Source organism: Myotis nattereri (genome assembly GCF_964212035.1).
Source record: "Myotis nattereri genome assembly, chromosome: 17".
NCBI classification, from domain to species: domain Eukaryota; kingdom Metazoa; phylum Chordata; class Mammalia; order Chiroptera; family Vespertilionidae; genus Myotis; species Myotis nattereri.
Window position 1 is genome coordinate 11,164,095 of NC_138092.1, and position 27,314 is coordinate 11,191,408.

General features: G+C 36.0%; 1 protein-coding gene across 1 annotated transcript in view; it reads right to left on the minus strand.

Annotated features, from left to right (window-relative positions):
• STK3 (serine/threonine kinase 3) overlaps positions 1–27,314 on the minus strand; it is a 214,054-nt gene that overhangs the window by 37,564 nt on the left and 149,176 nt on the right. The window contains exon 10 of the mRNA XM_081111112.1: positions 22,635–22,810. Coding sequence (XP_080967238.1) covers positions 22,635–22,810 — 176 coding nt within the window. The remainder of the gene's footprint in view (positions 1–22,634; positions 22,811–27,314) is intronic.

Consider the following 27,314-nt stretch of genomic DNA (forward strand, 5'->3'; position numbering starts at 1 on the left):
AGAAATGACAGATGCAAATGCAAAAGAGAAGTAGGTAGTGGCCATTCAGAAAAAAGATATTTCCCAGTGTCTCTTGCAGCGAGGGATAGCCATGACACTAAGTACTGGGCAGTACCACATGGCAACTTCCGAGCACCTTCCTCAAAAGATGGCTGGGGCATGCCCCTTCCCTCCTTGTCTCCATCCTGCTCCTGGGATGGAGATGCCTCCACCTTCAATTATGAAGATGAGAGCAGCACCCTAGGGGGTGGGGAGTGGGGAGATTCAGGGAGTGGGTCTCTAGACATATAAACTGTTTGCAATTTTATTTAAACAATGCTCTAAATATACCCTTAAAATGATCTTTTGCATATATCTACTTTCTTCGATGACATTCCTAGAAGTGGGTAAAGGAGTTAAAAACATTCTAAAGTTTTTGATACATTTGGCCAAGTTGCTCTTTTGAAAGTTTCAATTCACATGTGCTACCCCCCTTTTCAGCCCAATATTAGGAATTATTTTTTTTTATCATTAATTTGGAAGAGCTCTTTTTATATTAAGGGTGTGGATACCATATTATAAATACTTCTTCCCAATGTATTTGCCTTTCAATTTAGTTGATTTTGTTGTTGGGCAAAAACTTGAAATCTTTATGTAGTAAAATCAAACCCTTTAAAAAAGTAGTTCCTGCCTTTATTATTATACATTTAAAAAGCCTTCCCCCATATCAAGATTGTATACATATTCACCTAAGTTTTCCCCATTACTTTTTTATTCAGTTAACCTTTAATCCATATGGAATTTCTCCCATACATTTAGCTGTATACCTAGACGACTCACTAGCACATTTAATAACAGATATCATTAAATATCTCTTTTCCTAATAATTAAAAAGTCCATTTTTTTCTTTTCTTTTTTAAAATTAGTGTTACTGTTAGATTATTGTGGCTGTGGAAATGTTTTAATGGCCACTCACACAAGTAATTCACATTATATTGTTTTTTCCCCACCAAATGTCTGTTTGGTTTATTCCTCTAAGAAAACTTCAGATATATGTTGTCGGTTTTAGCAAAAAGAATAAGAAGAAATGAAATATTAATTGGAATTTTATTAAATGATAGAGAGCAACTGGGGGGGTGGGACGATGTAAAACTTTAAAACATTCATTATAGATGCTTCTAGTATAGATGCTACTTAAATTACTCATCTTTTAGATAAAAGTTTTTTTGTTTTTTTGTGGTTTTTTTATATATTTTATTGATTTTTTACAGAGAGTAAGGGAAAGGAATAGAGAGTTAGAAACATCAATGAGAGAGAAACATCGACCAGTTGCCTCCTGCACACCCCCTAATGGGGATGTGCCCGCAACCAAGGTACATGCCCTTGACTGGAATCGAATCTGGGACCCTTCAGTCCACAGGCTGACGCTCTATCCACTGAGCCAAACTGGTCAGGGCTAAAAGTTATTTTTAATATACAAGCAAAATTAAGGCTCAGCTGACCTCCACTTAATAAGCTTTAACAAAACATAAAAGATAGCACTCAAGTGCATCCTGAAATAAAAAGTTTTTAAATAGAACCGATAATAAAAAGGGTGGGAGAGTAAATTACTAGCTAAGACAAAAAGATTATATTCTAAAAGACTAAGTCATGACTTTGGTGAAATCACAATATCCATTTATTATTACTGAATTTTTATAAAGTTCCTTCTCCAAAGGCTTAATTGTTAAATAGTGCAAACAAATAATTCTAAATTCTCCAATACTGAAAATTAGAGGACCGTGTGGGAGAGGCTGAGCAGAATGAGAAAGAAAAGTAAAAATGAAAACAACAAGCAAAATAAAAGATCTGCCTCTATCAAAAATGAATTAAACTGCAATTTCTGACTCATTCCCCACGGATCTTTTTATAAAAGCAGGATTTATAGAGTTTTAAGTAAATTATGTCTTTCTGGCTGTCATGAGTCTGTTAGCACTGTACTGAATTCTGGTAAGTTGGAAGGGGAGAGAGAACACAGTGAACTAAATTAATCTAAAAGAGGTGTGAAATTGGAGAAAGGCCTAAAAACCAAGTGCAAAAAGATTGAAAATAATAATAATTAACAGAGGAAATAGTTTTGAGTTCAGTGTGGTGGTTAAATAAATGGATCCTAAAAACAGTGTTGTTTTTGGTGGGTAGGGAACTCAGGGAGACCCACAATGGCAGGTCTTAAGTTTGAAATTGCTAGATATTTGGCAGAAGGATTAATAAATGAAAAGGGGAGTAATTATTAGGTGGCATTTCTAACTGCTACTTCTCCCCCCACCCCCAAGCCAGCACCCACCCTCATTCCCTAATTGTTCTGACCCAGAGTAACACTTGTTCGCATCCAGACCTGGTTTTTCTATCCATAGGGTCTCCTTCCTTACAGACTTCATCCCACTGATCACCTTTACTCAATCTTCAAGTTCCCGCCATTACTGCTTTCTCATCGGCATGAAAAAAATCCTCACGTTTTTCATATCTAACACTAAACCAAAATAGAGTTTCCTCAACTTTACATTCCCCTTTATCATCGTATGTCTATGATTTTCACAAGCCACTCCTGGAGGAAGTCTACGTCTTTCCCTCGACTTACTCCCAACCCTGACGCAGTCTAGCTCTCGGGCCTCACCATCTCACTAAGGCTGTTTCACTTGAAGGCAACACTGACCTCCTTCTTTTCAATATGGTTCTATTGATTTTTAGAGAGAGGGGAAGGGAGAGGGATAGAGAGATAGAAACATCTTTGATTGGCTGCCTCCTACTGGTGATCAAGCCCACAAACTGGGCATGTGCCCTGACCAAGAATCAACTGAGATCTCTTGGTTTCTGGGTCAGCACTCAACCACTGAGCACAACAGATGGGCTACACTGACCTTCGAAATGTCAAACACAATCTCCAGTTTTCAGCTCTCAGGATTTAATCTTGCTGAAGCTTTTTATACATTCCCCTCTTTCTTGAAAAGCTTTCCATCCTCAATATCTAAGACACCACATTCCTCCTTCCGTTGATGCTCCACAAGGACAGATCTCAGTCTGTCTGTGATTACTTTCCCTCTATATTCATGACTTCCATTACACCAGTTCAAAAATGACCCATGATTCCAAATCTCTAATCCCGAAAGATATTTCTGTGGAACTCCCATTCTGGCTGTGTCTAAAAAAAACACATTCTGTCTTTCTGAATGGTTGTAGATCCAGTGCTAAGTCCCCCTTAAAAAGTCACTATTCCTTAGCGAATGTAACCATCACTTACCTAGGTGCTCAATTTAAACATTTGGGAATCATCTGAGATCCCTCCTTCTCCTCCCGGATCTAATCATGAAGGACTAGAGATTCTCTCAAACTGCCCCTTTCCATTCATTCCAGTGCCTTCATTCATTTCTCGTTTGGATTATGCCATACCTCGACAGTCCCTTAGTGATTTTTCTACCTCTAATATCAATCCCTTGCAGTCTAGTTTCAACAGATAAGTTGACTGTAACTTGAATGGCTCTCAGTTATCAAGCTAAACTCTCAAATTCTTTGTGCGCATAAGTGTACCTGCCCACTCTCCTTCCCATTCCCAACACTTCCCACTCAACTTTACGCTCCAACAACATGTAATCCTGTTCCCAATTCTTCTGTCTGTGCTATATGTAACACTATTTTCTCATTTGTCTGCCTGCTACATTCTTACCCATTTTTAGGTATCTGTTTAAATGCTAACTTTTAAACAGCATCCCCTTTTAATGGGTTGACTTTGGTGTTCTTTGCACATTCTCAATTGCAGTTTTGAAGAGCCTTCCATTGCACAATGGCCTTACTGCATCATAATTGTTCACATGGGCATCCCAACTACCTAACTGGCTTAGGTTAGGAAATTAAAAATAGGTCTTGTATCCCAGATCAATAGGATATTATTGCACTATTCTGTAACTTAAATATTTTATAACAACATATGCCCAGAAAGAAAGGTCTTAATTAAGTTTAAACTATTTGAGATTAAAGAATAAGAGACCACTTATTATTTTTGTTTTACCATTGCCTAGTAAAGTGTCTAGCAGAGATTAGATTTTAATACATGCATTGCTTTCAATTTAAATCTAATTTAAATTATAGATCTGTAGCATTTACCCAGCAAATATTTCACTGAACAAATATTAGTTGAGCAGCGATTATTAGCCTAAACCACCCTTCCTGCAAGGATACAGTGTTGAATACAACAGGCACAACAGGAGTGGTGATGCTAGAAGAGGGAGGACTGTGAGAAGGAAGCTGGAGAGCCACCAGGAGCCAAATTGTAAAAGGATTTTCAAGAGACGCTTAAGCTCAGTGCTTCCAGTAACCAATTCTAATTTTCTCCATAAATCAAACCACTAAATGAAACACCTGTTTTCTAAAAACGTCACATTCCTGAACCATAAAAAAGAAAAACTATTCCAACTAAAACTCTTCCCAGATTTCCCATCCCGTGGCACCCTCTGTGACTAAGCCCTGAGGAAACATTAAACCAGAGATGTTTTACTTGCACATCTCCAGGGTGTGCAAAAACGAAAACAACTCATACTCGGAGCTCTCAAAAGTTATCAGAGTTTTAATCATGAGCTCAGAATGCCACGCATCACATCAAATGTTCACTTTTGAAGCAGGAGGAGAATAGTTCACCTTTTTATTTGGGATAGAAGATTAGATTCTAATCTTTTTCAGTTTTCCATTTAGATGAGCACAGGTACATTTTTTTTGAGTCTGTGAACACTTTAATTTAAAAGCCATGGACAGCAACCTAGAGGAGCTCTGACCATGCAAAATGTTTTATAAATAGTTCCATGTGCACTGTTCATCTGGAGTCTCACTGGAGATGGATAATGACCTTGTATTTTGTACTCATTTACTCTGAATTAGCCAAAACTTCTGTTTTTAATTACATACTTAATTCACCTAGCATGGTCTAATTACAGAAAACAAAACATCATTTAAACAAAAGGTGGCCTTGAACTTAATCTATCAAAACACCAGTTAGTTTTTAAAGTTTTCAGTTCTCAACAAACTGCCAAGACATGCAAAAGCAATTTTCCAAATGTGATCATATGCTTTTATAGCAACAGATTTACTACAAAATCAAACATCTGTATATACTTTGAAACCTCGATGTGTTGTCTTGTTATTAATGCAAATCTGCTTAAATTTTGATAGACCTAAAAATCTTAAAGCTAAAGAACTACACAATAATTTTTAAATATCCAAGACCACTGTGGCCTTGAAATGACAAGTTATCATAACCATGGCTACTTATTTAGAAAGCAGTCCAGAACTCTGTACAAACTCCTGTGTGGAATGTTTCCTAGCTTCCCCAGTGTAGCAGCCCTTCTCCTCTGTGCTACCACAGAACCTTATACATCTCTCAATCAGTGTTTATGATGCTGAATTGTGGTTATTGGTTTAAAGATCTGTCCCCTAACTAGACTGCAAAACTTCCTGAAAGCAGACTTCATGCCTTTTCTCTCTAAGCTCCCAACATGGAGCACAGCTCCTGACACAGAGCCAAGTCCTCAATACATGCCTGTTGAGTTAATGTATTTAAATGCAATATTGTAAAATTGTCTCAGTTTGTGGACATGATCTTGTATGTAGAAAATCCTAAGGAATCCATCAAAAAACTACTAGAACTAATGAATGACTTCCAAAGGTTGCAGGATACAAGATCAATACACAAAAATCAATTGTGTTTCTATACTGTAGCAATAAGCAAACCAAAAATGAAATTAAGAAAAATAATTCCATAACAATAGCATCAAAAAGAATAATGTATTTAGAAATAAATTTAACGAAAGTTGTGAAAAACTTATACTGGGAAACTGCAAAACACTCCTTGGGTAAACTCGCCGAGTTTATTATCTCTGAATTAAGTTTAACTAGGCCAATATGGGTGGAGCCAAATTTTCCAACAACATATACAGTTATTAAAATTTTTAAATAAAAAAATCATAACATGATTTGACACTGGAATGGAATATGTGACATTAGAACTGTCCAGGAATGCCAACATAGTGTGGTCACCTGAAACAGGCTATAAAGAGACCAGGGAGGTTCCGGTGCAAGGTAGGTGTAAAGGGAACATTGTGAGGAAGTTCTCATCCTGAGCCAGACCCAGGAAAAACAACAGTGTGGAAGTCGGGGCTCCTATGTGGAATGGACTAAGCTCTTGGGGCATAACCATCTATGTAGTGCAACTGATTTCCAATATACAGAAAATCAATTTCACTGCCACAGTAGGTAAGTTCCTGAAAAGCCCACTTAAAAACATTTTATTTCAGAATTCTAGTTATATCTATGCTGCTTTAAGAAATACAAGAACAATTTAGAAATTTAAGTATTTAAAAATGCTTAAATGCTTTATTATCTGTTATTATACTTATAGTTCACAAAATACTAAGTCAGAGAGATACTCTAGGCATCCTGCTATTTTAACCACCTATCTAGTAGAAAGGTGGAAGAAACAGTAGTGGCTCATATTTGTGTGATTCCATTAACATGAAATGGCAAGATATGCAAATCCATAGAGATAGGAAGTAGACTAATGGTTACCTAGGTCTGGAGGGAGAGCGTTTTGGGGGGAAATAAGGAGTGACTGCTAATGGGTTCAGGTTTCTTTTGGGGATGATGAAAATATCCTAAAATAGATTGTGGTGATAGCTACATAACTGCGTATACACTATAAAAACCACTGAATTGTACACTTTAGATGGATCAATTGTACAGTATGTGAAATAAAGCTCAAAAAAGTTGTTATAAAATTTAAAAAATAGTTGTGGCTGATTATGTATTAGATTAATTAAAAACAAGATAATTTAGGAAAAATATAATGAGAAAATGAATTTAAAATAAAATTCTTAAAACTAAGATTACTATCACAATTTGACAGAAATTAAAGTAAGCAAAATTATTGGTACACATATTGTAAAATGCATTCCAACAAATATTTTAACCATATGGTCTTGATCTCTTCTAAAATGCAAAAGAATTAGGAAAGTTCAAGTAAAAAACTAATGATGTATTCTTACATGCTTTATAAAATGAGTAAACAAAAGCTCAGGGAAACTGATCTAAAAAAAACAAAAAGCTTTCCAAAACCCATCCCAAATTTGCCCAATCACGTCTTCTAATCACCTACCTTCGACTTTAAGTTTGTTTAATGATCTAACCTGCTAGAGATTCAACATATGATGAAAGGGAACTTGGAGAAAAGTAAAATAATTATAGGAAGAAAATACCTTTCCTTCTCTTCACTTGGGCAAAATATGTTTAGACAGGATTCAATAGCAATTTCTTAGGCTATGTTCTAAGGTTTTCCTAAGCACTCTTAAGGTTGGCACAACAATATAAATTTTATTCTACTTTTAAACCTTTTGTAATAACATATGTATTTTAGGCTTATAATTTCAAATCAAGGATAGGGGTGTGTGTATATAAAACGTATTTTCATTCAAAAATCAAATTCATAGCATTTAAAATATTTAGGCTGTTTTATCTAAGCTACTCTGTGAACCCTGTGTTCATTTAGATGACTACCATGCAGATTGTTAGTAAGCTGGTGAATTTAATGAAAAAATTATCAATGGAATTATTTTATTAAGGCAAATTACTTCAACATATTTTAAATTTTCATTTGAAAGAGTTTCACCTAGTAATTAAACAGCTCTTTTAGCAACAAGGGTATAAAATAAACAATTTCATAAACCTAAGCCTAGAGTTTATCATAGATTAAGATTTTCAAACTTTCAATTGATCATAAATTTAAGTACATACTGGGAAATAAAAGAATGAGAATTACTGTGATTAGCGAATAGCCTTTTAATAAGATTGTAGTAAACCTAAAGTTTATCAACATTAAATAATATATCTACCTATTAAAATTAATGTTGCATATTCTATCAAAATTTCTATTTTGCTACTCAGAAGTTAATGATAAAAATGTATTTGGAAATTTATCTAATATTTTTCTAACACTTGTTAAGATTTTATTTGAAATATATCTATTGCTCATCGACCTTTATTCAAATCACTTCTTATTAATAAAAATGTTCTCTACTTTGAAATTTTAAAGGGTCCAATATCAAGATATTTTGTTAAATGGTAACCTAGAATAAATACAAAGAAAGGTTTAAAAAAAGAAAAGTGGTAGGCTTTAAAATAAATCCTGTATATATTTGTGATCAGGTTACAAATAAATATAACAAAATCAGAGGAGCAACTGGCAAAATGAAAGAAATATATTGATAACTCATTATTCTAATAAGGAATGAACTCCTGTAATGAAGAAGGATTGCTAGGGACAATGGAAGCCATTTTCTTTTGCTGCCATTAAGTATTATTTAACAGTCAAATCTGACTTAAGGCCTGGTGAAAATGTTCTTGCAAGACTTGACATATGTCCCTGGATGTATGTAGGAGGTGGGGGAAAACATATTTCTGCAAATGGGAGGCTTGATGGAGTAGCCTGCACCTGCAGACCTACATGGGAAGGAGAGAACAAGGAGAACCTCTCATACTACCCAAGACCCTAGAAACAGAACATCATGGATTCCCATGGCTCCGTGATTAAAGAAAGAAGCAAGGCTGCTGGTCAGATGCATCCAGTGCCCTGCCTGGAGAGGGACTGAAATTGCTGGAATAGAAAGGAGCTAGGATAAGAGTGACAATCCAAGAAAACCACACATACTGTCCACATGAAATCACGACATCGGCTGAGACATTGTGCAGCAGTTAGAACCAGAATACAAATGGGACACATCATCTTCAGGTGACCAGGTTCAGGTGATGAGCTCCGCCTCTCTGTCCCTCCTCTAACATACTCCACCCCCCCCCCCCCCCGCACCCCATCTCTCTGAGAGCTAGACCCAGGAGAGGAGAAAGCACGCCCATTACGTTAAGTCAGTAGTAGTGGCCTGCTCTGACATGTAGGGTAGGGAATATTCAGGTGAGAGTTAAATCAAATTTGAGATTAAAATTTTAACTACTCAGACTTTTACTCACCAAAAGTGACCAGAAAGTTGTAGCATTTACCCAAAGGCATAGCTAAGGGACAGAAAGGGAGGTTAGAGAGTGCATGGTTAAACGTAGGTTTGGAGAAAAGGCTGTTTCAGGTTTATCCTCAATGAGTTGAAACTGTTTAAAAAGTGCTTACATACTTATACATAACCCCTCATGCCAGGATGAAACCTCAGAGAATAGATAACAAGAAACTTGTAGCTGAAATTATTCGTTTAAATTCAAGCATAGGCCAATACAGTGGAACCTCGATTCTCAAATTTACAAGGCTGTTCAAGAAGCAATTTGTTTGAAAACCAAATCATTTTTTCCCATTAGAAAAAATGTAATTTATATTAATTCATTTCAGATCCCCAAATGATTCCCTGTTCTAACCTTTCTTATATAAAGTACATGTCTAATACACTGTTTAATCTATAAACAAACACTTCTTTCCTTAAATTTATAGAACTACCCCCTCCTGGCCTTAAAGGAATCACTTTCAGCACCCGGTCCAGGGGTGTCTTTTGGAGGCCAGTATGCAGCATCTTCGCTTTTTCCCATATCCCTGCCTCGGAAATGCTGACACCTGCTAACTGCTTTTCCTTTACCCAAGTCAACAACAGTTTTCTACCTCTTCAACTGCCTGCAATCATCGTTTCATTCACACCCTTAGCAACATTAGCTCTCTTGAAGGCCTCTTTATGTTTTAAAATCATGCTAATTGTCCATTATGCCAACAACAAAAGCAAAAAACACACAAAAATATTCACAGCACAGTTTCCTGAGAGGTTAACAAGCAAGAGTTAGGTAAACTAACTTGAATTCTCTCCTTTGTGGCCTGAGAGACACTTTTTGTTATGATGATGTATCAGCAAGAAAGGATTGTCAGGTCCAGAATTGGAAATTTTTGTTCAACAAGGAGACATTACTTCCGTGAACAACTTTCAAGAACTGAATAACTTAGTTTGAGATGGGAGACCTTCAAGAATGAAGGTTTGACTGTATACACCCAATTTTTAAAAAACCAAAACGTTACCCATGGTAAATTCTCAAGTGACAGCTGCGACTTGCCTGCTTAAGCTTGGTTCAACTCATATCCATAGATAGATAAAGCCAATCACCCTCCCCACTGCTCCTTCTCTGGCCACCTTAAATTTGGGATTCCCTAGAAATCTACTTTTGGTAACCAGTTCTCCTTACTTCAAGGTTCTCTCTTGGTATTCTCATGTATGCTTTATTAAGCCAAATCCATAGCTTCATCCTACATTTTCAATTACCTAGCTTTATGTCCCACAGATATGACAAACTTAATACGTCCACAACAGAACTCATTAGCTCACTCCCACACACACCCAACCTCCAAAATGTGTTCTTCCCTCCTTTTCTATTTTGCATCTCACTCAATGGCAACACCAGCAATATAATCCTCTAAATCAGAAGACTTCTTTACCCTAATCCCATACACACAACTGGTTACTATATCCAGATGATTCTAAATCAGGGGTGGGCAAACTTTTTGACTCGAGGGCCACAATGGGTTCTTAAACTGGACCGGAGGGCCGGAACAAAAGCATGGATGGAGTGTTTGTGTGAACTAATATAAATTCAAAGTAAACATCATTACATAAAAGGGTAGGGTCTTTTTTTATTTTTAGTTTTATTCGTTTCAAACGGGCCGAATCCGGCCCGCGGGCCGTAGTTTGCCCACGACTGTTCTAATGATCTAACCTAACCTAGATGATATCTTGAATGTAGCCTCTCTCCTCTAATTCTACTATCTTTGCCTTCTCAACTCTGACAAATTCAAGTCTTTAGTTCAACCCTCCTAGGTCTTCAATTCCTGTCTATGCTTCACCTTGACACTAAAAAATAAACCTGATTAAGTTACCTTCCTGATAAGAATTCTGCACTAGCTACCCCTGCCCACAGGATTAAAGCTAAATACATGCTAGAAGTCTCAGCCTGGCAACTAAGGCCTGTCCAACCAGGGCCAGTCCTGCATCAGAATCAGTGTTACTCCGTTCAGTAGGCATCATCTCCTTTAGGACCAGCTCTCCGGCCCAGAACAGCCTTCTCTGTCTCTGGCACAGCCAACTCATACAGACCCTGCATCTCTGCGTGACCCATGTCTGAACCCCTACTTTATTGTAATGGTCTCCAGATTGGGTTCGGTACCAGGATTTACCTATCTGCTCTTTTTCTTGGTTAATAGATTTGTTTTATGTCTCAAGTTAACCTCCTCACTAAAGGCTTAGTAATAGGATAACTGTTGAATTGCAGGGTGAACTGCAATGAACCAAGTCATATTTCCTAGGTTCAAATTTTGGCTCCACCACCTAGAAGCTATGTGACTTTAACCACCGAACTTAGTCTCTCTGTACCTTAATTTCCTCAGTTGTAGAAAAAGGTGGGGGGCAGGGGGTGCGGGGGGTACCATATGATCATCAAAGGATCATTGTCAGAAGAGTGCTCTGAGACGTATTAGTACTGAGCACACAGTAAGCTCTCAATATGTATTAGCTTTTATTTTTACTAACATTTGTTTATTAGCCAGAAGCAAAATGATAGAAAAATTCTGAACAGTAAAATTATACTTGCAGACAAAACTGCACATGCATTAAAGAACTGGTTAGTTGGAAAAACAATTTCAGATGAAGTTTTAAAAATGCAGCTTCCTATTACAAAGCATAGCAAAATGTGGAATAGCCAAATGAATGAAGCTTGATAAGCTTAATGTGGAGTCAAGAAAGAAAAATATGTATGACTACAGACCAAGAAAAAATTCTTACAGGTTAGGGCAACTGATATAAAATACAAAAAGGAGCTCACAGGTTGACTAAGTTCTGAAAAATGCTTTAAAAATAACAACAAAAATTGGTCATTTCAGATATATGTAACAGTATATCTGAAGAGCTGCTGTTAAATGATGACTACTAGACTTCTAAGGGCTGCATAATAACAATAATTTCCTTAACTGAGTTATTTAAAGGATATTTTTCTAGAAGATGACACCTATAATTCTATAATAAAGGAAAATGGGGAAAAACTTTGTTTGCAGACATTAGCTGTAATTCACTGTTTTCTGCAAATCAAGGGGGAATTTATCTGCATCTTATTTCTATTGTGCCTTATACAGATCTGCTAAGGAAATATTCACAGTCAATAATGCAATGTTTAAAATAAAAAGTAAGGCAACTTCAGGAATTTTGTACCATCACTGAAGTTCTAGGTTAAAGACAGAAAGTTTCTTTTCATCAAAGAATACAATCACTAAATAACTATCCATTTAGCTCTTCCATTAGCAATGATAATCCACAACTGACTACTCATTTCATTTGCCTAGTTAGTAAAAGGGTATGGCTGGGTATTAGCCTTTACATATGTACATATTTGTATCCTAGGCTATTACGTAGCTTCATTTGCACTCTCACATTGAGATAGAAAATTAAAAACTAAATTGAAGGACTGTAGTTACAACTTGATACTCTAACCCAGGTTACTGAGACTTAATTACTAACAACAAGTTTTAATCACAACAGTAAACTACATATAAAATTAAACATGCATCATCACTTAATTCATAAAGAACAAATAGTTTCTTTGTTAAGAACCATAAAAATATATATTCAAAATAAATTAATGAAATTAAGATATTTGTTTTTCAAAATTCTTTTACCTGTTACTACACATTACTTTGATATCATCTTTCACACTTTCCCTTAAGATCTGTCTATATTTCTGGAAAAAAGTTGTTTCTATTATTGATGGACACAATAACAAAACAAAACTAGTTTGGTTTTTTAAAAACACCTGTTATTTACTGAAAAGTCTCCCAACCTGAAGAATCCAACCTAATGAAAGTTTTCTATTTCAGTGAGTGAGAGGTACTATAGAAAAGGTTGCCAACCCACTGTCAGGACAGGAGAGAAAGGTGTCAGCATTAGGTTAGCCAGGCCAACAAATCTAATAGGCCCCCAGGGAACTACTGTGTGTACTTCTGTGAGAGATGTACGTCAGGCAGTATGATGAAAGTTAGTTATGAAAAAGGTTCTGACACTAGACTACTCGATATATTCTGAAAACCTCAAGTATGAAAGTACAAAAATAATTTTAGATTAAAACATTTCATTTATGACAGTTAAAAGTAAAAAGAACTATTATCAAGACAACCTGAAATATGCATCACTAGTAACCTCAACCGAGGCTAACAACGCACTTGAAATTGAATGGTTTATTTAAGAAGTAAACACCATGGGCATCAGTCTGAAATTAAAAGGAAATAAATTATATTGGCCGCTCTTTGATCCTAAAGTCCACTAGTGGTTCTTAATATTGCTTTTGATGCTTATTGACTAAACATTCAAAATGAGGTTATGAACAGAGAGCCTACAGAGTCAAAATAACAACTTCACACATCAACATTAGCCACAACATATGCTTGGAGTACAGTATAACCAATTTTTCAAAAACAATCTTTTAATAAAAGGCATTTTTAAAAAAACAAATTACTATGAGACGAGTTTATGTTTTTTTAGAACTCTTTTTGGTAAGCCATTTTTCTTTCTGCCATGCGCCTTAAATATCTTAGTACATCCCAACACAGTGACAAGAAACCACATACTGCACCTGTGCTTGCTATCTTAATTAATACAATAAGGATAGGCCTGCTCACTTTAATTTGTAAAGGAAATGATGATATAGTGCATTTTAACTTAAGGTATTAATTACCTAAATAAGCAGAATTAGCTTAATGTTTCAGTAGACACTGTAAGTAAACATTTCTGAAAGTATGGAAGACTTAAACAGCATATTTAGGAATAAGAAAGCAAAATGCTCATTCTACCTCAGGTGGCCAAATGCACTAAATTATACTGAAGGGGGAAAACAGCAGTGTGGCCGTTCAGAGATGCTTTACTATAGAATCAATTAAATCCAGCTGAGTTGTCCAGTGATTACTTAACTCAACATTTTTTTTTCCTACTTGTATATAAGCATGTTTGGGGAAGCCACCCTCCTTTCAAAACAAAGATCATGACTGTCTTAAATGCCTCAGTAAATTGATGGTCAAAATCTGATAAAAATTCTGCATGGGCCTAGAATCACATGATGGTGTACACACGCCACACCATCTGTGGGATAGGACTGCCAGCACAGACTTCGTGAGCTGGCAGAGGACTGAAATAGTCAAGAATTCTGCAAGCGTTTCAAAGTGTAGGCTTCTCATTAATTTTAATTTCCCATTGGCTCTACAAGGAAAGAGTGAGCAGTGAAAGCGCACTGTGCCACATACACTCAAGTTCATGCCACACGTACACCTGTGATCATAAACTCTTATCCAGGGCTGTCCACCACAACATTGGAGGTTTTGTGTTTATTTCTTCTTTACCCTAGAAGAAATAAACCCCAAATATCTAGTTTTCTTTTCATACTTTGTTAACTCAAACATCTGGAAATACTTGACAATAATCATTTAATTAATGCAAAGCTAATTGATGACAATGTGCTTAAACACTTCACTCAACTGAAGTGGTTTCCTCAGTTCACACAATGAGGGGCTGAAGAGAACAAGACGCTCTTTGAATAAGGTAACTGCTAACCAACATCTCCAAAAACATTATCTGTGTTTAAGTAAGTACCACCGATGAGAGCATACAGCTACACCAGTAAAAACTGGTAGAGGCTGCTGGCTTAGGTTCTCCCAAGGCTTTTCAAAGCGCTGGCGTTGCTGCAAGTGTTTTTGTGGGCTCTTGTGCTCACCACTGTCTCCACTTTATTACCCTTCGTAACTTAGGCTGCTCTAGGAGGGTGAAGAGATCCTGAGAAGGAAACACTTCTCCGGAACAAGGAACTATTCCTAATGCCCGGGGGGCTCCGGCAGCAGGGCTGGTCCTTTCTCTGGGTTTGCTACTTTCGGCGTTTTGTAGCAGTGAGAATTTCTGTTGATGTTTGTTTTGTTTTTGTTTCCTTATAACCACACCGACTTGGCAATCCAGGAATCAGAGGTAAGACTAAAAAACTTAGAAAAGTATGAGAGGAAAGGACTATTTTTCCTTTTGCCACAATGATTGAGACTTTTTATCCAGCCCTGCCCTGGAGAAATTTTTGTGTCCCTTAGCTCAAAAGAACATCACCAATGGAATAAATATTCAAGAATCATAGTAATCAAGAAATGTTAATTTATAATTTAGTTTGAGTCAAAAACAAATAATGGTTAATTTACCTAATTCCTCTTATACTAGTACTTATTGTCAATCCAATTTCTTTCCTTTTTTAAAAAAAAAAATTTGGAATGAATATAGTGGGTTAACAGATGGCTTTTAAAGTTTTGTTCTTATTCCAAAATCTTTATGTTACCCAAAATATATCTATTTATGAATGATGCTGTAACTTCTGCAAAACATGATCGACACACTCTTTCTATTTAACACTAAACAATCTGGATGCGAAGGCTGTTTGGAAATAATTCTAACAAAAGCTGAAACATTAGACTAGTGCTATAATAAACAGATTTGCCTTTTACATTTGCTTTATTAGTCTTCACAGGCACACCCAAAACAATTTTTAGTAAAGTTCAAATAATTGGTCCAATTAGCCTAAATATATTTTATCCTATCTTTATAACACCTCCACCCTGGTGAACATAAATTAATTCTCCTGTCATCCCATTACATCCAGGAACATAATATGAAACAACAGTTCACAGAAAATCCAAAAGACAATGCAAAAGAAAAGACACAGCCCTAGCTGGTTTGGCTCAGTGGAAAGAGCACGGCCTGGGAACAGAAGGGTCCTGGGTTCGATTCCGGTCAAAGGCACATGCCGGGGTTGCGGGCTCTATCCCCAGTAGGGAGCGAGTGGGAGGCAGCCGATCCATGGTTCTCTTTCATCATTGATATTTACATCTCTCTCTCCCTCTCCCTTCCTCTCTCTCTAAAGTCAATAAAAATATATTTTTAAAAAAGAGAAGACACACATGATGTTGCAGACAGGCTTTAAGATAACACTGCTTCCTGCGCCGCACATCTGTCCAGCAGGTGCCTCTGAGTAAGTTCTGAGGTTGAGGAACCTGCTCTGAATACTACAAAAGATAATGAAGTGTTCTCTTTCATTTTTCTTTCTGAAAACCTATTTTCCTCCATGCAGAAGGATAAGACTTCTACATCCTGGAAATATGGTCAAAACAACCTAGGGCTGTTTTAAGCAACTTCTATTTAATAGACATACCTGAAGCCCAGTTCTTTTGGAAAGTAGCCCTGAGATACACCATAAAGAGGGAAGATAAACACACAAACCTTAGCACACTGTTTACTTTGATGAGTCATTTTTTTTAATATCCTATATTTAATGTATGATGGAATAAATAAGACCAGACGTCTCTTATCATTACCAGCTGGTGTCATAAATGGAAATCTGTCTTTGTTTTTAGAGCATTCCCTTACTTTGTAAGCAAAGTATCCTATTGACCCTTTACACTTGGCCCTACCCTCTTTTAGCCCCTCTTACCCATTTTTCTTTGTTGTTTTTTTTTACCACACTCACTACTACTTCTAGTACTTCTTTATTCACCTGGCAATCCTGCCTTTATTCATCTCTTACTTATTCCCATTTACACTATCCTCAGGAGCTGTTCACAAACATCTTCCATTTGCCGCAAAGTGATAGAGGGTTGCTGGCTCCAGTTGACAGGTGCAGTGAACGATGAAGAGGGAAGAACTGCTCTAGCCACTCTGTTCCTACTCCCCTCCCTTTTAAGGCTCCATGCCCTGTGTAAATCAGAAAAAAATAATCCCACAAAAGTGGAATCTAGTCGCAGGATTTTTTGAAGCCTCTTTCCTCCTGTGAGGACATGTTTGTTTCTTTTTTTTCTTTCACCTCCTGTTACTTAGTTCTTCACCTTAACCAAAACAGCACTCTAGTAAGTTGGCTATTTCCATTGATTAACCTTTTCTAACGCATCCTACATCTACCCCTGTTTTTGTTTCTTTTTCTCCTCCATTTTATTATTAGAGATACTCCATAACTTACAGTGGAGTAACCTCCCAATAAACCCATCATAAGTTGAAAATATCAAGTCAAAATGCATTTAACCCGCCTTACCTACTGAACACCATAGCTTAGCCTAGCCTATCTTAAACATGTTCAGAGCACAATATCCAACATACCCAGTAACACACATAGTGCAGGGTAAAACATCAGCTGTTTACCCTGTGGTCATGTGTCTGACTGGGAGCTGTGGCTCACTGCTGCTGCCCTGCATCGTGAGAGAGTGCCGTGTTGTCTATCACTAGCCCAGGGAAAAGAGCAAATTCAAAATTTTAAGTATGATTTCTACTGAACGTGAAGCACAAAGAGAGAGAAAGAGAGATTGTTTTCATATCACCCAAAGCAGCAAATCATAAGTCAAATCATTGTTAAGTCAGGGACCATCTGTATATTATTGTAAGCCTATTTCACATAACTGGTTTTTCCTACCTCTAGTCTTTTCCTAGCAATCAAATCCTGCTGCCGTCAAGATTAAGATCTTAAAACAGTTCATCATGTCACTCTCCAACTTGAAAACCTTCCATGGCTTTCTATTATGAAATAAAAATTCAGACTCTGCAATCTTGTGCTCAGGGACTCCGCCATCTGAGCCTTTCCATTGTATTTCCTTCCCTGTGTCATTGTCATCCAATACAACGTGTGGTTTCCTACCTCTAAGCTTTTTATTATAAGCATCATTCTTGGTAGTGCCAGCATTCCCTCCTCCTGATATCCATCTTTCAATGCTTAGACAAAGCCCTCACAATAGTGTAATTTCATAACCCACTCCAGCCTTAATATTGAGTTCCCCCCTCTTATGCAAAACCATATGACATTAGAATTATTGCTCTGGATTACAACTTAATAGTTAATTAATACCTTTTTTAATTTAATAAATATTATATATGTATTTATATCCCATAGTGCCTAGCACAATCTAAAGCAGAAAGCAGAACATCTGTTAAATCAGTTTGTTTTCTAACAAGTTTGGAATTTTCAGGTAGAAGGACTCCAAAATCTTGAATCTTGACTGGTCATGTGACATATCTTGATTAACAAAATATGGCAGAAGTGACACTATGCATTTTTTTGTGTTTTGTTTTGTTAATCCTCACCCAAGGATATTTTTTCCATTGATTTTTAGAGAGAGTGGAAAGACGGGGGGCGGGGGGGAGGGACATTGATGTGAGAGAGACATCAATAGGTTGTCTCCTGAATGCACTCTGATGGGGGCTGGGGTTCAAACCTGCAGCACATGTATGTGCCCTTGACTGGGAATGGGACCCTTCCATGCACAGGCTGACCATCTAACCCAGCCGTGGGCAAACTACAGCCCGCGGGCCGGATCCGGCCCGTTTGAAATGAATAAAACTATAAAAAAAAAGACCGTACCCTTTTATGGAATGATGTTTACTTTGAATTTATATTAGTTCACACAAACACTCCATCCATGCTTTTGTTCCGGCCCTCCGGTCCAGTTTAAGAACCCATTGTGGCCCTTGAGTCAAAAAGTTTGCCCACCCCTGGTCTAACCACTGACCACACTGGCCAGGGCAGATACTATGCAAATTCTTTTTCTCCCTCTTATTTTTTTTATTGTGGTAAAATACATATGTTAACGTTCACCATTTTAACCATTTCTAAGCATACAAGTTCAGTAGCGTTAAGTACGTTCACACTGTTGGTCCACAATCACAACCATCCATCCCTGGAACTTTTTCCATCTTGCAAAGGTAAAACTCTGTACCCACTAAACAATAATTCCCTATATCTCCTCTGCTCCAGCCCCTGGCCACTCCCATTCTATTTCCTGTCTCTATGAATCTGAATACTCTAGGTATCTCATGTAAGTGGAGTCACACAGTATTTGTCCTTGTGTGACTAGCTATTTCACTTAGCACAGTATCTTTAAGGTTTGTCCATATTATGGCATGTGTCAGAATTTTTCCTTTTTAGGTTGAATAATATTCCATCAGTATATATATCACATTCTGTTTATTCCTTAATGGACACTTGGGCTGCTTCCATCTTTTGGCTACTGTGAACAATGTTGCCATGAACATGGATCTACAAATATCTGTTTTAGCCCTTGCTTTCACTTCTTTTGGTTTATGCCCAGAAGTAGAATTGCTGGCACACAGAGTAATATTGTTTAATTTTTTGAAGGAATGCCATATTGTTTACCACAATAGCTAAACCACTTTACATTCCCACCTACGATACATAAGGAAGGGTTCAAACTTCTCCAAGTCCTCAAACACTTGTTATTTTCTCTGTCTCCCTCTCTCTCTCTCTGTCTCTCTCTGTCTCTCTCTCTATGTGTGTGTGTTTATATAACAGCCATTTAATGGGTGTAAAGTGGTATCTCATGGTTTTGATTTGCATTTCCCTAACGGTTTGTGATATTAAACATGTTTTCATTTGTTTATCTTCTTTGGAGAAATATCTATTTGAAGAAATAGCTATCCATTTTTTTTTTATTGGGTTGTTATTTGGTTGTTGAATTGCAGAAGTGTTTTATACAGGGTGTGGCAAAAGTAGGTTTATGGTTATGAGTACACAAAACACAGTTTATTCTTGTATTATTATTTATTAATTTTTGTATTATTTTCCACACAAACAATTGTAAACCTGCTTTTGCCCCACTCTGTATTTCCTGGATGTTAATTCCTTATCAGATAGAGGATTTGCAAATGTTTTCTCCCATTCCATAGGTTGCCTTTTCACTCTGTTGATAGTGTCCCTTGATATACAAAAGTTTTAATTTTGATGTAGTCCAATTTATGTATTTTTTCTTTTGTTGCCTATGCTTTCAGTATCATATCAGGAAATCATTGTTAAATCCAATGTCATGAAGCTTTTCCCGTATTTTTTTTCTAGGAGTTTTATAGTTTCAGTTCTTATGTTTAGATCTTTGATTCATTTTAAATTAATTTTTGTATATGGTATAAGGTAAGAGCCCAACTTCATTATTTTGCATATGGATATCCAGTTTTCCCAGCATTGTTTGTTAACAAGACTATCTTTTCCCTATTATCAAAAATTATTTGACTACATATGTTTATTTCTGGGCTTTTTATTCTAATCCATTGGTCTATGTATCTGTGTGTTTTGATTACTGTAGCTTTTTTTGTTAATTACTGTTTTGTAGCTTTGTAGTAAGTTTTGAAATTAGGAAGTATGAGGCCTCCAACTTTGTTTCTCTCTTTCAAGATTGTTTTACTCTCCTAATTCCTTAAAATTTTATATGAATTTTAGGATGGATTTTTCTACTTCTGCAAAATGTCAGTGGGATTTTGATATAAATTATGTTAAATCTATAGATTGCTTTAGAGAATATTCACATCTTAATAATATTAAGACTTCCAACCCTTGAACACGAGATGTCTTCCCATGTTTTAGTGTCTTCTTTAATTTCTTTAAGCAATGTTTTGTAGTTTTCAGTGTACAAGTCTTGAACCTCCTTGGTTAAGATCTTTCCTAAGTATTCATTTTTTAAAAATATTTTTATTGATTTTTAGAGAGAGAGACACATCGATGTGAGAGTAAAACATTGATGGGGTGCCTCCTGCATGCCCCCTACTGGGGATCAAGCCCACAACCTGGGCATGTGCCCTGACCAGGAACTGAGCCGGCAACCTTTCGGTACCTGGGACAATGTCCAACCAACTAAGCCACACTGGCCAGGGTCCTAAGTATTCATTGTTTTGATGCTATTGTACATGGACACTATGCAGATCCTAAGTATAGGTCTCAAGAGGCCTTACAACAGGACCCCTCAAACTATGGCCTGTGGGCCACATGCAAATACAAATATCGTATTTGTTCCCATTGTTTTTTTTTACTTCAAAATAAGATATGTGCAGTGTGCATAGAAATTTGTTCATAGTTTTTTTTTAAACTATAGTCCGGCCCTCCAACGGTCTGAGGGACAGTGAACTGGCCCCCTGTTTAAAAAGTTTGAGGACCCCTGCCTTACAAGTTCTGCTATTACCCTCTTGGCAGGCTACTACTGCCACCTAAAAACTCCAGACTTGCCTGATAGGGTCATGTGGCCTTGCTAACTGTCGGCATAACTGGCGGACACAGGAGTGAAGTAATTTTCAATCATTCACTCTAGTCAAGCTGTTGGACACCCCAGGTGAAAGCAGCACAAGAACCACTCATCTAAACCTAGTCAAACTGCTTACCCACAAAAGTGTGAGCAAATAAGAAGTTGTAGTTTTAAGCCAACAAGTAGAAAAGCTAATTGAAATAATTAAATAATTTTATTTAATATTTCTTAACTATGATAATTTACTTATTACTTTGTAGCTCATTTCATATTCTTTCCCAGAGGCTATTAAGATTTATTCTAGCTGAGACAAGACAGAGTTCTTTGATGCTAAATATTCTACATAATTCATTATGTTCATGAATGATTTAAAGCTTGAATATCAGCATTCTAAATAATTTAAAATTTTTTTAAAAAGTAGCTTAAAATGAAATCTTACAAAAACTACAGAAATACAGATTTTATTTTTCTAATTTACAATTTCAAAATTGAAAAGACAGTAAGTAAATATCACAATGTTTTCAGGATAACCTGTGCTATTGCTAATATTTGCTAGCACTTAGTACTAAACTTATTGAGGACAGATTTTAAAACTCCATTATCTGATTATTTAAAAAACTTAAATAATCACAATATTTAGGAGTAAAGTTTTAAACATTAAAAATATTTAGAGGCATGCTGACTAAGTAAAATGGCTTAAAGTTACTTAAAAAAATTAAAGACATACATACACCTAAAATTTTATTTACTTATGAATAAATGTATTTCTTATAAATATAGCTGTGAAGGATTAAAGTTATTTCATGTGGGAAAAAAATATTTCAGAATAATACCCAAAAGTAACATACTACTTAAAACATGCTAAAGCAAAAACCTACTCCATAAAGATGTCTACTCCATTAAAAAACTCATTATGAGAAATTACTCTCTCAAGATGTGGAAATAGTTGCTTTAGAACTGTCTGTATTATATGCATTCTTTAAAAGAAATAAAAAGGAAAAGGGCAGAAGAAACAAAGAGAAAATGTAATAAAAGAGGTGTTAGAACACAGTTTAATACTTAAGTTTAGATGCTAACTAGAAAAAAAAAATAGGGCTATTATTTCTGACAAACCAACTGGAATTAACACTTACTCAAGTAGAAACAAATTCAGTTAACTTTCAAAGTTGAGGCAAATTTCTCCAAGTCTATGTCATAAATGTTGTATCACTTGTTTTGGAAACCGAATTTACTGTCAGAAGTATCTCATATTTGCAATATTAGAAACATCTTTTGAAATAGTTGTCATTTTAATTTTAAAGAGTCCTAAATATTTCTCTAAATGTGGGTTATGAGTTAAACTGTAATCAATTATTTACATTTCTCTGCAAGTACATTTCTACAAGAAAACTACAACTGTACCATTCCCCTACTCACATTTATGACTATATGTTGAATATTAATCTATAGTCTATATAATTTTATACATATGCAATACTATGGTTCACAATCTGACAATAAAATAAAGAAGGAGAAAATATAAATGAGAGAATTAAAATGTACTTACAAAGTCGAAGTCTCCGTCTTGAGGAACTTTCCAGTTATCAGGGAAAACATTTTTGGACATAGGGAAGGGTTCATGCATGTTCTGATTACAGTTTTCATGACTCTTATTCTTGAAGTCCTGTTTATCAAAGTAGTCCATGAAAGACGGTCTTTGTACTTGTGGTGAAGTTGCATTTCCTTAGGTAAACAAATAACATGAGAGAGTGAGTATAAGTGCTCACATTTAAAGAAGTATGATTTCTATTGAAGTATAATTTTTTACTGAGCAATATAATGGATTTTCACTGGTCATATTTAAGACCAACATAGTCAATTTAATGAAGAACAAAGTAAAATAAAATAAAATGAGAATGAAAAAAACAAACATATCCATTGGTTGAAATAAAAGTTCAACCAATGATTAGGCAGAGATCCACAATATCCTTTTTTAAAAAAATTTTGTTTTATCCACGATATTCTTAGATCGTGGAAACATTTCAGAATTTTGGCAGATATTAACCATAACTTTGTTTAAAATCATTGCAGATGTATTTGAAATCTGTCAGAGGAAGAAAATTTTAAAACTCTGTTTTATTTAAATAGCTAAACCTGAATTATTATTGTCATTGTGCACCACAAGCTACTAGAAGTAATAAGGACTTACCCTGGCTCCTCTTTTACCTCTTCACTTCCTCATGGTCCTTCTGGCTAATCCTACCTCCTCCTGGACTCCCATGGCCTCACCAGTATATTATATCTATGAACCCCAACGCTACTTCTCCAGCCCAGATCTGCCTCCTAAGTTCTACACCCAACTTGCCCACTACTTACTCTTACTAATAGACACCTGGATCTGAGGTAGTTTCCACACACTTACCAGTTCTAAAGCTACATTCAAGGTCTTTCCCTCCCGGCTCGCTGCTCACCTAACCAAGTCAACATAATTTACTCAATGCCCGAAGTGATTAAGCTGAGAAATAACCCAGATTCCTTTCTTCCCATCACACCACACTGATCACCGAGTCTTTTAAATTCTACTTCTCAATACTAATGTTTAAACCTAACCTTTTTTTTCTCTGGCCAACATTGCTACCTTCCTAGTTTAGCTTCTAATCATTTCTTGCTTTGGTCATTGCAGCAACCTCCATGCTGGTCTCACTGATTCACGCAGTTTTAATTTTAGTTTCATACTGATAACACAGTGACCTTTCTAAATGCAAATCGAACCATGTCATCCTTCTGCTTAGAACTTTCCAATGGCTCATTTTCTACACTGAATGGTTAGAGTGAAAAATAAACATTTGGAATAACTAGATTTTTAAATCTAGCTGGTATGGTCTTGATCAATGGTTTTCAAACCGGATTGCCCTGGAGTTCCAAAAGAAGGTCCCAGACACTCCCACAAAGACACTTCCTATACAGTTCTCCCGAGGGTAAGTTATCTACCTTCTTCTTACACATTTCCTGCCATGGGTAGCACACCTCCTCACAAAGAACCATGTTTGGCAACTCTAAGTTACAGAAAGTATTTTCTTAAATGTGAACTTGAAATATGTCCTTCTATAATTTACACTCATGTTCCAAGTAAATTCCTCTTTTATATACAAGTACATCAAATATCTGAAAATGCAGGTAATGGCTCCTGTCTTGCTTGACTGTTTTTCAGGTGAAACATCCCTAGTTCCTTTCATATGACATGTTTTTTAGATTCATCATCATCTTGCTTGCCTATATTGACAATGCAGACTCTCCATGGTCTTCTAACATCAGATGTGATGTTGCTAACAATGATCTCTCCATCTAGAATGCATCTGCAATAGTACTAATGCAACTTAACACTAGTCACTGGTATGACAACTAAGTACCAGTGTTGGCTTTTAAAGTAATTTTGTTCAAAAGAACACAAAGCTAAAAAATCTTTATCTTCACTCTTTAGAAATATGGAATGAAACTGAATTGATACCTGCTCTAAGTGGTGAATCAGCAAGTCTGGAATTCTTTAAATTAAAATAAAAGAGGGAGTAGTTCTTACTACACACAGATGTTCAACATCAATGACCATGAGGAGAGGCTAATAAGATCCCTTTTTTTACAGCTGCATAGTATTCCAGTGTGTAAATATAACACAGCTTTTTATCCACTCATCTACTGATGGGCACTTGGGCTGTTTCCAGATCTTAGCTATTGTCAATTGTGTTGCTATGGACATAGGGGTACATAGATTCTTTCTGATTGGTGTTTCGAGATTCTTAGGATATATTCCTAGAAGTGGATCACTAGGTAAATGGCAGTTCCATTCTTAAATTTTTTGAGGAAACTCCAAACTGTTTTCCATAATAGCTGCACCAGTCTGCATTCCCACCAACAATATACTAGGGCTCTCTTTTCTCCACATCCTCGCCAGCACTTGTCATTTGTTGATTTGTTGATGGTAGCCATTCTGACAGGTGTGAGGTGACACCTCACTCTAGTTTCAGTTTGCATCTCTCTGATGATTAGTGACTTTGATATGTCTCTTGGCTGTCTGTATGTCCTCTTTGGAAAAGTGTCTATTTAGGTCCTTTGCCCATTTTTAAATAGATTATTTGTCTTCCTTTTGTTAAGTTGTATGAGTTCCTTATACACTTTGGAAATTAACCCCTTATCACATGTATCACTGACAAATATGTCTTCCCATACAGTGGGCTCCCTTTTCTTTTGCTGTGCAGAGCTTTTTATTTTGTTTATTTTCTCCTTTGTTTCCCTTGCCCTCAGAGATGTAACGGCAAATATATTGCTATGAGAGATGTCTGAGATTTTGCTGCCTGTGGTTTCTTCTAGGATTTTTACGGTTTTACACTTAAGTCTTTTATCCATTTTGACTTTATTCTTGTGTATGGTGTAAGTTGGTGGTCTAGTTTTATTATTATTTTTTCGCATGTATCTGTCTGATTTCCCAACACCATTTATTGAAGCAACTATCTTTACTCCATTGAATGTTCTTGCCTCCTTTGTCAAATATTAATTGAGTGTAATGGCTTGGGTTGACTTCTGGATTCTCTGTCCTGTTCCATTGATCTATATATCTATCCTTGTGCCAGTACCAGGCTTTTTTTATTACAATGGCTTTGTAGTATAATTTGATATCTGGAATTGTGATCCGTCCTTCTTTGCTATTTTTTCTCACGATTGCTACACAATCCCTACACAAGACCTAGAACAAATACTCCAAAAATTTATATGGAACTAAAAAGACCTTGAATAGCCTCAACATCATTAATTTGGAATTAATGGAGGCTACTAGTATTTCATTACTAGCAACTGTGTATTGGCATAATAAATTTTAAAAATCATATAACTACCAAAATTTTAGAATGATCTGTCTCAGTAGAGTCAGAAGAAATCTGACATTTAGACTATGCATGTATTAGTGAAAAAACAGCAAAAAAAACAAAACTACAACTATTCTTCTAAAGACTCATTCTTCAATTAGAGCTGTTCAGGCTTTAGAAGACTTAAAAATAAGTATGACAAAACATCTGGGACCCAAATGATACCCTCTGAAAAGATACATTCCATCAAAATTAGGATAGAATGGGACACCAATATTTGTAGTAAACCTTCAGAACTCAGAACACTCTCATATCCCACACATATAAAACTCGTGAAAAAAGAACTCCTTAGGGAGTTTAACAAGATATCAGCCAATGCTGCCTTTAGAATCCCTGTCAGTCCAGACTTTACTAGTAATGTTACAAAAGAATGCAATATATAGGAAAGAAAGTATAATATTTTAATGATCAATAAATATTACATAACGATTTTGTGTTTCTGGTCTTTTATCTTTAACTTTCTTCCCTAAAATCTCCTATTGCTTAAAAAAAAAAAAAGGGAACTGATTAATTTGACAAGGTTACATTACTGACATTTGGACTGGACACATACATTCCATTAACATTTTCAACAGATTTTAAGAACCCTTGATATGTCTCTGGGCTTCATCATTACAAGAGATTTTTATCTTCAGAATTTAAATTTAGTTCTTATAGCAACCTTTTATTCCATAACAGAGTCCAGGAATTTAACCTCAATTAGTCTCCACCTCTGACCTTTTAATGAAAATAAATAATAAAATGTTATAAGTGTAGCTCAATAGATTTTCTATAAAATAACTGAGCAAATCAAATCATGGAGAGAGAGGGGGGAGATAATCCCTTAAAGGAAGCCTTTGCTCGTTATTCTTTTTTTAAAGAGTAATTTTGTAATAAAATTGCATATTTATTTGGGTTGTAAGTTCTTATTTTAATCAGCTAGTCTTAAGATGGGTCACATGTATAAAGAAATCTAAAAATTTTAACATTGCCCTAGCTGGTTTGGCTCAGTGGATAGAGTGTCAGCCTGCAGACTGAAGGGTACTGGGTTCAATTCCAGTCAAGGGCACATGCCTGGGTTGTGGGCTCACTCCCCAGTAGGGGGCATGCAGGAGGCAGCCAATCAATGATTCTCTCTCATCATTGATGTTTCTATCTCTCTCTCCTCCTTCTCCCTTCCTCTTTGAAATCAATAAAAATATATTTTAAAAAGTAATTAAAAATTTTAACATTTAGAACAATGAGGGTTATCAATGTTTATATAGTAAACTCAAAACCAGAGAGGAGAGTATAAAAGGTTTCTTTGGGAAATAACGCTTGTGAAAGAAACCCATAAATTTCACCATTATCAA